We start from the raw sequence: 13,265 nt of genomic DNA, 5'->3' as shown, positions 1-13,265 counted from the left end.
TGTAGGCCGAGGCAGTTGGGGCCTGACCCAGGCTGTTGCTAGGGCTACAAGTGTATTTCCCAGCATCCTCGGGCTTGACTTGAGCGATGATGAGGGAACCGTCAATAAGAATACTGACTCTGCGCTTCAGGTCACTGTGAGAGGAGAAACGAGGAAAGTAGACAAGCGTCAAAGGAAAGGAGACAGGTTAAGATAAGTCGTGTCAAATCAAGAGGACATGTGCTCATGCCAGTCCTGGCATGAAAAAACAAAAATGATACAATTCTTTTGATTTAACTGTGGTGATATCATCAATAAGTATTCACAGGGAGCCGAGGATCCAGCATTTCAAGCAAATGTGAATGTTAACCTGGTCCCGTCAAAATGCATGCATGTGGGCACACCATTTGAACCTAATTCAGTAGCACAGCCGCAGAGGTGGACTCAACAGAAGGCCAAACAGAGACGGCAGGAGGGATTTGTGGGTGGAGAGAGGGAGGGAGGGAGGGAGAGAGAGAGACTACGGCACAACAGAAGGTTGTAGTCATCTGCTGCTGGGTCCCACCGGCCCGGGACAGAGCGGCCGGGGGGGGTATGGCGGGGGCGGCGGGGGGGGGGGGACGTAGCAGCAGCCTCCACATGTCTGGGCCTCCGCAGAAACGGGGCGGCCGTTTTTGCAGCTGAGTTAAGAAAAAAATGAATTAAAGAATGGAGTGTTCTCTGGCTCATGGGAGGAGGCGAGAGGAGAGAGGTTGTTCTCCTCACACTGCCGGCTCCTCTTGAGAGTGCTCCCACAACGCTCTAAATATAGCGCCTCTGACAAAGCTGATCATGCGTCCACCAGATGAATTGTTTCTATTAATAAGAGACCAGAAGCTGGTGGCTGTGACACGGGCCTTCCTGTATACACACTGAGAAAATAAGTACGACGTGCGGGTGACTTTCGATGGCCTCGGGGATCGCAGTTGTTCTACGTTGAATGGAACGTGTTTTAACCTTCTGTTAGAATTTGCACAGCATTAACTTGGGCTCTGACATGTTGGCAGCCGTGGGATGAATCATTACGTATGGAGCAAAAAAGGACGTGAGATTTCATGGTAAAAGTTGATCTTAGTTCGAGTTACTTTTCTGAATGCGTGAGCAGTTCCTCACCGGATGATATAAAACGGCATGAACAAGCATTTATGTGCAAAGAACATTTGAAATGTTATGATCTACACATTGCAGTGCCAAGTGAGCCACACGTGAGCCTTCAGGACAGCATGACGGTAGTGGTCCACTGCGTGGCTCCTAGTGAGCAGAAAGGACAAGGTGTTGCACAAATGTCTGGAGAAAACGCAGGAAAAATGTATTTTGCCCATGGCTTTGTATGGAAGACATATACACAATACAGGACACGTCCGTCATCCAACACACACACACACACACACACACCTGCGTGCCCACAGACACACACACACGCACACACACACACACACGTGCAAACTCATACCTTTTGACCAGACATGGGAGACAGTGTGCAAGATGAAACTGGGATTCATAAAGAAAAAGCCAAAAATAAACCCACGCACGTCTCAACGCTTGGCGTCCGGTTTGATGGATTTAAGAAGCCCAGATTCTCTTTCAGAAGCTTTTACCAGCTCATAAATAGGTATGTTTTTATCTTAAGACTTCAGCAGGTTTTACACAGCCTGCCTTGTCAGGTTGCTGTTTGCGGTGACCTGTGACTGTAATCCACTCCTGGTGATTAACCTTCCATCACTCACCTTGTTGGCACTGTCGGCTGATTCTCTACAGCTCTATTTTTTGGGCTATATTTATTAGCTCCTGTTTTCATTTGCCCACTTTATACACACATTGTGAATAACATCCACAAGAATAGCCACACAAGAAAAAACCCTGCTTTTATAACATCTCATAAACTGTCTTGTGCAGTTGTGGTTGGTTTATCTGCACAAATGTCTTTGGTTGTTCAATTGAATCTGATGCTGGTAGGAACAAATAATAAATATACTCCGGCTCGTGGAATATATGTTCTTACTTTCCTTCTCCTTAAGCTGCTCTGACCCGTTCTGTTGGTGTTTCCCTTAGTCGTGTGCAGTACTGCACTTTTTGTCGTTCATTTTGATTTATTCTTTTGATTGTTCTCAAATGTACTGTCACTATAGATAAAAGCGTCTGATTAAACCAAACAACTTCAGTAAAACATGTCACTAATGACAATCCTGCATGATCTATCAAAGAGGACAGCATACACAGCCTCAGCCTGACTGTACACACACACACACACACACACACACACACACACACACACACACACACACACTGGGCATGCAACCACCCAACAGCAGGGGGTCGGCGAGTGACCGGGATGAAAGGCAGGTCGCGGTCGGTACCAACGGGGCCTTACTTCTTGAAGAAGACGTTGTCCTCCTCCCAGAACCAGGTGTAGGTCAGGTTGCCCGGGTAGGCCTCGGCCTGGCAGGTGAAGAAGGCGTCCTGGGAAATGTTTACCGTGATGTTCTCTGGTGGCGAAACGATGAACGGAGGGCCTGAGGGAAAGGTTGACACGGGAAAAAAATTGATTTCATGGTTTTCACGGTCACACCTGTCAGGTGTGATAGTGAAATCTAAAACTATATCCAACTGTGGGAGACGTGTGACTATGATGGACCCATGACGTCTTGATTGTCCTCCCAAATGAAATGCTTCAGCTGCCTCTTGTGTTTGTGTTCCAGGTGTGTGTGTGTGTGTGTGTGTGTGTGTGTGTGTGTGTGTGTGTGTGTGTGTGTGTGTGTGTGTGTGTGTGTGTGTGTGTGTGTGTTGCAGGTATGTGTGGGTTTCAGGCTAAACAAACCATAGAATTATTCATTGAAAATAAAAAAAAAGGTCCACCATCTGTTATTTGACTAAACATAAATGTATCAAACAAAAGAACAGAGTTGTGTATCTAAATATACTTGCAGGCTAGACATATTGAGATGCATGTTCGTGCAACATTTACTTCTTTGTTTCCTTAGAAATTGATCATCTGCACTGCATAAGGTTGAGGAAACGGAGACAGAATGGGTGACACTCTTTAACGATTTGTCATTAAAACCAAAAAAAAACTAGTATAACACACCTATGCATAGACCTACGTCTCAAAACATACATTTATTGCTTTTAAATTTGCGAAGATTGCCTAGCATTGACCATGCACCCAATGTCGATGTGAAGCGGAGTAAGTCTCTTGCTTGCTGTGCGGATGTTCAACGGTGGACAGTGAGCCAATGTCATTAGCCAAGTTACAACATTCGCAACGACAATACTTGAGAATCGGTGCAGATCCGTTTATTTATGGACCCTGAGGCCAATAGACCAGAAGAAGAGTAGATACCAAGAGCATTTAAACGATCCGCTATTGCAGTCGATAGCATCCTAGGACTGCTGAATAAAATACTTAAATAGCACCTTCGGCGGCCCTAAAGGTGGAACAACAGTGTTAGCCACAGGCAGCTCAGACAGGAGAGTTGACGCTTAATTGAGACAAAACAAGAAAGGTCTTGTTTTGTGCTGGAATATACGCAAGGAACTATATTTACGTTTTTGTCACAATCTTTGAAACTTACAGAAAATGTTCTTCAACAGACAATGTTCAGCACTCAATGCTCTATTTTTCAAACAATACCTAAAACTTCCCTTCACTGTCTCACCAAACTCTGTCTACTGATTATTATGGGATTCCTGTTGGAAATTACAACACATTGGATAGGCTACACACTACATAAAAGAAAGGGGATTACCAAACACAACATACAACCAATATCCACCCGAGAGATGTGTGGAATTGTGTAGCTCCAACATATTGCCCGCTGTTTGAGTTTGGCGCCATCAAAGGTTGATGGGACATCACGATTTCACCCCAGCTGTGCCAGATGCTTGTTCCTATTCCACTCTCCTAGCACATATTTCATGTCAGTGTTTTTTTCCCTTGCCTCTTTTATCGCCCCACCGTAACCCCTGCTTGACCCCTAACCGGTTAAGCCCCTTAACCTGCTAACACTCAAGCTAACTAGTCTGGTGTGGCAGCAAAAACGACCATGCTTTTCTCTGTGAGTATGTGTGTGTGTGTGTGTGTGTGTGTGTGTGTGTGTGTGTGTGTGTGTGTGTGTGTGTGTGTGTGTGTGTGTGTGTGTGTGTGTGTGTGTGTGTGTGTGTGTGTGAATAAAGTCTAAGCTAATGCGCCTTTCAATAATCCCAAGGCACTTGGAAAACAAAACAAAAAGTAGATGATAGATGATAAAACTTAACTCAAATAATATATTAACATAACATAATATACCAGAAATATAATAGTCATTAAATTGTCAAAACTATTGCCTAGCCATGCTGAAGGTAACATGTCGGATATGTTTCAGGAATGCTTCTGTGCATGTCGCCCCTAGGTCATATCGGATCCCCTGTGGATCAGAACATTTTTCCTCTCCATCATTCCCATTGCAACGGTTCTGTGTTGAACTATAATCTCCATCACATTCCAAGCAATGTCAGCATGTGTGTTTATTCACGCTTTCCCTTTATTTGCAGCTTATGCTGCAGATAAAGTCATTCCCGTTTCCTTCTATGCGGTCGCCCTACCCTTCTTGTATACTTTCCGTGCATTTTTGTGCATCTGAGTTTAGACAGGAATACTGTAAGCATGACAGCAATTACGATTATGCTAATTGTAATTATTTTCTAAACATGTGTTTAATGTGATATAAAACAGCATTAGGTCAGCAGGCTCCGACACAAAGATTTTGATAGAATTAACTAAATGAACAATCAGGCGGATTTGGACGGGTTCATCCGTCTTCACTGTTCATCAATAGCCTTGTTTGTGTGACCCTCCCAATCTCCCGAGTTCCCATTCTGTTTCTCTCTGCAGATTTGTGTGGCCTCGATTCTGTTTAAAGAAATTTTAAAAGCCTTTCCAAAAAACGTAGAGTGCCGATCATTGCTCGGCAGAGGGTGTTCATGTCAAATAAGGAGTGCCGCAGTCGGCAGAATTAAAAAACAATTCAGTGCCCTAGGAAAGTGTAGCAATCTACACAACAATCCATGTTTTGCATCCAAAATAAATGGCTTTACTCAGATTAGAATCTGTTTTTCGCTTTTTGTCCGACTGCAAGATCCTGCAAGAGTGAAGAGGACAAGCATCACTCTGATTGGCTGGAGTTCTTTGAACAACGTATATTCGGCAATCAGCCCGGCCAAGGCCAGACTGATATTCATTGAGAAAAACAACCATGGATATCCAGATCGTCACATAGGGCTAGTTCCTCAAAACCTTGCATTCAAACATATCGAATAGAATACAATAGAAAATAAAATAAAAATAAATTCCTTTCAATGTAATCAAACGGTGCATATCGAAATGGTGTAGAAATCGTTACATAGCTTTCACACAAGAAATATTATACAACCGATGTCAAAGCATAAGCACATATGCATCTACCATCGCTTACCATTAATACACTCCACCATACCGCCACCATCAAATTGGTCAAACCCACAACGTAATCTCTAATCTTTAAATACAGAGTGTCTGTGTATACGACTCACATTCACACACACACGCACGCACGCACGCACGCACGCACGCACGCACGCACAGACCCAAACAGGCAAAGCCACAGTCAAGTAAACACACCCATACACCAACATTTGCACTCACACAGGGAAAGACAAGTTGGCGTTGCCACTTTAAAGTGCAAGCCCCATATGTTAGTCGCGATCTGAGCCCAGGGCCTGAGCCTTTAACAGGCAGGCCGCTTCCATCTGCCAACCCCCATTAGCAGCCCAACTACTACCAGCACCAGACGCACAAGTGTCTCTGACTATGTGCCTAGATGTGTGTGTTTCTGTGTGTGTGTTTCTGTGTGTGCGTGTGTGTGTGTGTGTGTGTGTGGTGGGTGCTTGTGTCTTTGTGTCAAACTCAAACTGTGTGGGAGTTGGTCCAGAACATGCATGAATGTGTGTTTGTGGGCATGTTTACTCTGTTGAATGCCAAATGTTTGTTTTTATCTCTATGTCTGTGCATATGCATGTGTGTGTGTGTGTGTGTGTGTGTGTGTGTGTGTGTGTGTGTGTGTGTGTGTGTGTGTGTGTGTGTGTGTGTGTGTGTGTGTGTGTGTGTGTGTGTGTGTGTGTGTGTTTTTGTGTGGCTTTGTGTGTGCGAGTGTGAGTGTGCATGTGCTCATGTATGTAAATGTGCGCATGTGTGTGTGTGCGTGTGTGTTTGTTTGTTTGTGTGTGTTAAGAGACAAGTATGCACATTTGTTGCTATTTTAGTTAGTTGTTTGCTCCCTATGCTTGAAGCAGGCCAGCTGGCTTAATGGTATCGTTGTTGATCGGCTGCCTGTTAGCTTCCCAGGATAACCTATAATAATCTGACACACCTTAGCCCCGCCCCTCCCAAACCCTGATAGTGGGTGACACAGAGCAATGGGGCTTCTGAATAGCCCCAAAGCGTTTAAATTGGTGTAATCAGTTGAAAGCCATGGTTAACCACCAATTAGCCTTTTGTCATTAAATATTAATCGGCCCGCTAACAGAACGCTCTTATTTATTTACGCTGCCCGTGAGGTGTCATGGGAGGAACATCCAACGTTTCAAGATAAATGTGTGTTTGCGTGTGTGTATGTGTGTGTGCACTATACGATTTTTGTGTCAAACTCTGTCAAAAAGTGGAAAAATAAATATGCCTGTCACAAAACATTTCTTTTTGACAGAGAGAAGAAATTCAACATCGTTCACAATTATTCTGCTGCCTGAAATAAGACATCAAATCTGTTTGAAATGGAACAGCACAGTTGTCAATAGCCACACATGTAGCCAGGCAACACAACATCATTGCACACAAACTCTGGTTGGAAAAGCACCCGCATTGTCAGTATGATAGAATAAAAGTAACTTGACTATTAATATCAGGCTAATATCACCATGAAATATTAATCGTTAATGAATTATTCATCACTGAACTGAACTGCCGTTGGGAATTTAGCATGCCAAAGCAACTTAAATAATCAATGACGGGGCAAGATTAGCCCTGATCTTTGTTACTTTGGGGAATGACCCTTTTCTGTCAAAGTCCATCCGTCCTAAAGCTCAGACAAATCTGACTGTCAAGTTTACTCAATCTATTCATTCCCTTTGATTTCCTGTTTACACAGCCCCTCCCAGAATCAAACGAACAACTGAAGTTCGCAAATTATTTCCACATGTCTCTGCTCCTTTACAGTAGGAAAGGCGGGTGCCAAGGAACCAGCTCAACATTGGAGACAAGAAAAGCAGCAACCTGAAAACCCTTGTTTCAGTCTTATTATCATTATTTATCTGTTCCTTCTTTAAGTAAGAAACACACCTCAAATCACTTCCTTGAAGGTAGTTTTCGGGGATTCAGGCTGATTTGCTTGGGGAAAAATATTAAACTCCACGAAAACACACACATTGACAGTGAAACAGATGTTGGAAATGTGATACTAATAGCTTGCTGATTGTTTGGCTCTCTGCCAAGAAAAGTTAAAATCGTCCTTATGAATGGAATATAAAGCAGAAAATGCTTGAAATACATATTTAGCCCTAAATGTTTCAATAAATGGTCCCAGAGCTCCATTCTTTGTTTATTTCCCAACCTGTTTGTGTGAATCACGATTAAACCATCATAACTGTCTCTCCCGGCTTCAATAGAACATCTGTTGGTATTGGTAACATGAGTCGCCAAAATGACGTGTTGTGTTTAGGTGTGGTCCTGGAGTTGTCATACCATAGCTAAAACCCATGATTGGTCATGCATTCTGAAGGCTGAAGGGGATTGAAAACCACAGGGCTCGTTTTAACGGAAGATAATCTCTGTATGCAGACTTGTGTATGGCAAATATAATATGCTAACCATATTTGCCAAAGATATCTTTGAATCATATGGCAAAGTGAATATATGCTGATTATAACATACTACAAATGTGCTGTATACAATATACTATGATGCGCTGAATAGATTATTCGATCCATATGCCAAAACTATTTGGTGGAGATTTTTATCCAAAATGTCTTACTAAACTCTTTTGACAGAGTTTGACCCTACCCCAGTGTGACGACCTTGAGCCCTACCTTGTACGAGCAGACGTGTGGTGTGGATGACCTCTCCTTGGGGGCTGAAAGCTCGGCAGGTGTACGCCCCTCTGTCATCCCTGTGGATGGTCAGCACCGAGAGACTGCCATCAGACACCTAGGAAGACACAGACACACACACACACACACACACACACACACACACACACACACACACACACACAGACACACAGATACACACACACACACACACACACACACACACACACACACACACACACACACACACACACACACACACACACACACACACACACACTCACACACACACACACAGATCATTATTGTAATACGCATTCTCATTGTACTATAGTAAAAAACGCTAACTATTTAAGCGTAGAAATTAATATATAAAATTGTGATGATACTTCAATGATTAAAGGATTAACAGCATATAACCCTAGGTGTTTGCTTATTAGATGCACAATGAAAATTGTTAAGCAATTAGCCATTGTAAAAAAAAAAACGAGTTGGTACATCCTCAAACATTGTAGGATAATCCTGCGGAATTGGCCCACCTGTACTCATAACTAAAGACACTGAAAAGAGGGACACGTTACGAGATCAAAGCTCAGCACAAGCACAGGCTGAGTGGGCTGCAGTCATCCATTAGAAATAGATGTCACATCCAGCCAAACATGGTAAATCTACTTCAGGCGAGGCAGCAGGCAGAAACAAAACCTGGCACTGGAGATGACAGAGCAAGTGTTTAGTATCCATTGGGCCCCCGTGACAAGACAGAAAGCCATGCCTGTCTCTTACTGGGACCTACTGTAAAGACTGTCAGCGCACACTATCGCCTCAAAGGACCGACGCGGCGCAAAGCACGTACTCCTTTCATCCGTGTTGCTCTGCCTTGCTTGCTTTGTCACCACACCACACACACATGGATAGTTGCAAGGAACGGATGCATGGTTTGAAGAAAAGCAAGAGGGAAAAGAAGAAGTAAAAAGGACATAGAGAACAAAGGAACAAAAGAAAAGAGACAAAGAAAGAATGCAATTATATTTATTAACTCCCACTCAACGCGTCCAGTCAATTGATTTCCAACTACCTTCCCTAATAAAATTATGAAATCAAGATACTAAAAGGCACTTCCACAGCCATCAGAGCTCATATCCCTAGAGGTGAGAGTATTGTACAATAATTATTCTGGGATGAATAAATAAATAAATAAATAAATAAATAAATAGAGAGTCAGCATTTGGTTAGACACTTTCTGACCTTTGCCAACCCGCACAATCCATCTCCTCCTGGGGGAACACGATGTATTGTCGGGCCAAGAGAAATTATCGGATCAATGCTGGGAAGCGAGATCTAGTAGTTGAACCAGCACCCCACTCCCCCTCCCCCACCTGCCTTCCATCTATTCAGGCACAGTGTGTCCCTGAGTGTGTCAGCCCTGGAGACAGGGATTACTTTACCATCACAGCTGGTGGAACAGCAAAGAACAGCAAGACATTTCCAGGTCTAAAATCTATTTTATTTATATATTTTTTATCGGAATGATTTTAGCATTCCATTCTATTTGATTGCTTTTGTCTTACACTTCTATGATACACAACGATCATGGAGTTCAAGTTTGGCAACAAAAAAAAAAGTCATGCTATCGTGTTTTGTCACACGAATAATTGTTGAAGTGAGCCAAAGTCTGTCAAATGCTCCCAAGAGTTGAGGTAAAACTTCTACAAAGTACGAAACAGAGATCACCTCCCGGAAGATTTACATTTGCATACAAGTTTAGCTTTTCATCCGTCTTCATCAAAGACAGGAACATCGTGTACCAGGGAGAAAAATAATGGCCGCGATTGTGGCAGATCCCTGCCGTTCAACTGGGATGAAAAAGCAATACCATAAGACAGCACCAGTCCAGGGTGTTCTTGTAACTCAGCCACTCTCATGGATCCAAAAAAGAATACACATGGAAGCACCAAAGTTCATGGCACACACATTAGGCAGATTGCAGTGACATCAGCTCAAGCTCATCACATGTCACTCCATCAGTGGGGAGTGAATGTGTTGATAGCACTGTCCACACACTACTGCTTAATGATATTTATGCATGAGAATGGAGAATATGAGGATGACAGACAATGGGTGGAGATGAGAGGAGGGGGAGAGCAAGAGAGTTAGAGAGAGAGAGAGAGAGAGAGAGAGAGAGAGAGAGAGAGAGAGAGAGAGAGAGAGAGAGAGAGAGAGAGAGAGAGAGAGAGAGAGAGAGAGAGAGAGAGAGAGAGAGAATGAGAGAGAGAGAGAGAGAGAGAGAGAGAGAGAGAGAGAGAGAGAGAGAGAGAGAGAGAGAGAGGGGAAGAGAGACACAGAGAGAGCGCTAGCGTCTCAAACAATGGCGAGTCCAATTTAGATGCATAACTCTTTCGAATAAAGTCATTTGAATAATTGATCCAGGGTCTGAGCATGGCTTATATTTCGGCATGGAGCAGGCAACAGAGGCAGTAGATCTAAGCATCTCTACTGTAATTCTTTTTTTTTTCTGCTACTGCAATGCGCTCCTCTGTGTTTATTAATTTCCCCTACCCCCTTAATTAAAAATGAGGAAGAGCAAAGCTCATAGGAGCTTGCTTTCAGCATGGTCCCTTGTGTTTCAAATGACGGGAAAACTTAAACATGTTAGAACAGTGAAGTGGGAGGGACGGAGAAGATGGAAAATGTTTGTTCAATTCAGATCTATATTTGAAATTAATATTTAACGATACAGCCGGTACATGTAACGGAACCTCTAGTAGGGGAACGGTTGGAGATAACACGAGAAAGAGGAACAAATGGTTTGAGAGACATTAAAAAGAGAAAAGGTTGGAATGGAAAGTTGACTTGAACGTACTGTGAGGAAAAATTATGAAAGAAAGATGGCTACCTTATATTTTTTTAACATTCGTAAGTATCATGATATTTATACTATGGGATTAGGAGCTACATCTTTGTTATTAAAAGCTATTTAAAAAATAACCCATTGTGTCGCATTTTGTCAAGTCAATAACTAAACTGAATTCTTAAAGATGTCCTGTACTTGATAATTTTAGCCTTATTGGGGAGCAAGTAAAGCCATGTTTTATCAGAGACAGCATTTCCTTCCTCCCTTAGACACACACACACACACACACACACACACACACACACACACACACACACACACACACACACACACACACACACACACACACACACACACAAACATGCAGCTGCCCCCCCCCGCGCCGCCCCCACCCCACAGACAAACACACACACACAAACATTTGTGTGAAACATTTCATTATTCACCCTCAACCAACAGACCCACAAAAATACACACCGGCACACAATGCATCCGGCTAACAACACTTAATCTCGGTAAAGGTGGCAGCTTTAAAACACACACACACACACACACACACACACACAGACACACACACACACACACACACACACACTCACAAATACACACACTCACACACTCAAATCCATACCATCTAAAGTCTTAGGTCACAAAGTACGGTCAAGTACAGAACACAATAGCCCGTGAAAGGGCAGAGGTCAGCGTAGGATGGCGGTTGTAATTGGAAAGCAGCAGCTGTCCCACCTTGTACTTGGCACTGTTGACCAGCAGGTTGCCCTCGCGCAGCCAGCCCACGGAAGGCTTGGGGTTCCCAAAGGCCGTGCAGGTCAGGGTGATGCTGCCCCCTTCCTTGGCCTCCACATACTGCGGGGGCGTCTCCGTGAAGGTGGGCGGAGCTGAGGGACGGGGAGGACGCAGAGAAGACAAAGAAATCAATGTGTCGAATGTATGCTTTGGGGTTTTGTGTCATGAAGCAGAAGCATGTGGACAAGATAAAAAGCTCCAAGCAGCCTGTTGTCAACGATTTCTATTTTGATAATGAAAGTAAAAACTACATATAAATATATATACTTTTATTTATAGATAGAATACTCAGTGGAAAGGTTTCAGAGTGCTTGTTCGACATAAGGCAATATACATGTTTTTTTCAAATGGAGCTATATTATTGATTTTGTTTAGCTGAAGTTAACTCTTTAATTAAGCTAAGGCTAAACGGAAAAAAACTTGGATGTAGAATATGTAATTAAATGTTCCTTCCAAAAGAGTCAGAGACGAGAGATTGTGTATAATGATTTTCTATCCTGAATTGATTTGTTGTAATGCATATTTTCTGTGAGTTTAGGTGATGTCTTTATTTATCTAACTGATGCATGTTTGACTAGTCCACTAACATGGGTTTAATCCGTGCCAGTAGATAATAAACCGTTAAGAAACGTTACATTATTCCTATAAATTTGTAATTCTTATGTTACACCATCTTGGCTTCATTGGTATTGAATACTGTTATACTGTAATAATTTGAAAGAGAAGAAGTAAACACATTTTTTTTACAGAAGAATAATTTTGTGCCTTAGAATATATTGACCCATGATAATACGGAGCTGCTACATATTGCTAACCAAATCGACATTGATCTGTTCGTTTTAGTCAATAATAATAATAATAACAATAATAAACTTTATTTATATAGCACTTTTCAAAACACAGTTACAAAGTGCTCACCAACATGTCGACACCACAGCGGACAAGCCCATACGGATATGATTGTCAGAAGTTCAACGGATTTCCTCTGTGCATAATTCCAGATTAATTTTTTTGGGGGATATATATTCCCTGTATAATCACCTTAGGACCATGGCTGATCTGCTTACATGCCTAATCCCATAGCCTCTCAAATGCTATCGTGTCCTTCTATCTACAGTCATAAGCCATAGACCATACTGCTAATTCAACACTCACACTGATTACGGGCCAGGGCACCACGCAGACCACAGAGATGAGGTCGGTAAAGAGATTCAAGTGTGATATGATTCCATTGATATGAAGTGAAGCTTTGATCGTCTTTTGTGTGAATATTCCTTCCAGAGAATGTGTTACCTGAATGATTTAAGGTTCAAACAGGAAGCAAGATATCACATCTCCCTGAGTTCACTTAGTGTAGTACAAGTTGAAAAATCCACAAGATGCGACTTCTCTTTCAGTGGTTGTTAGTAGTGAACAAACAGAAACCCCCAGGCTTTTACTCCGATTTTTAATCCAATGAAAATAATCCCAGTGTGTGGCGAGCGTTCTGGTGCAAACT

General features: G+C 42.7%; 1 protein-coding gene across 2 annotated transcripts in view; it reads right to left on the bottom strand.

The window, feature by feature from the left end:
- igsf9bb (immunoglobulin superfamily, member 9Bb) overlaps window positions 1-13,265 on the bottom strand; it is a 78,581-nt gene that overhangs the window by 30,877 nt on the left and 34,439 nt on the right. For both annotated transcript variants that reach the window (XM_030362304.1, XM_030362305.1), the window contains exons 4-7: window positions 11,708-11,859; window positions 8,113-8,230; window positions 2,390-2,531; window positions 1-134 (exon numbers count right to left, since the gene is read on the bottom strand). The exon at window positions 1-134 is cut by the window's left edge and continues 12 nt beyond it. In XM_030362304.1, the coding sequence (XP_030218164.1) occupies window positions 1-134; window positions 2,390-2,531; window positions 8,113-8,230; window positions 11,708-11,859 (546 nt within the window). The remainder of the gene's footprint in view (window positions 135-2,389; window positions 2,532-8,112; window positions 8,231-11,707; window positions 11,860-13,265) is intronic.

The sequence above is a fragment of the Gadus morhua genome, chromosome 7, assembly GCF_902167405.1.
Source record: "Gadus morhua chromosome 7, gadMor3.0, whole genome shotgun sequence".
In the NCBI taxonomy this organism is placed as follows: Eukaryota; Metazoa; Chordata; class Actinopteri; order Gadiformes; family Gadidae; genus Gadus; species Gadus morhua.
The sequence above is the reverse complement of the archived record's forward strand: the minus strand, read 5'-3'. Positions and strand labels throughout refer to the sequence as shown.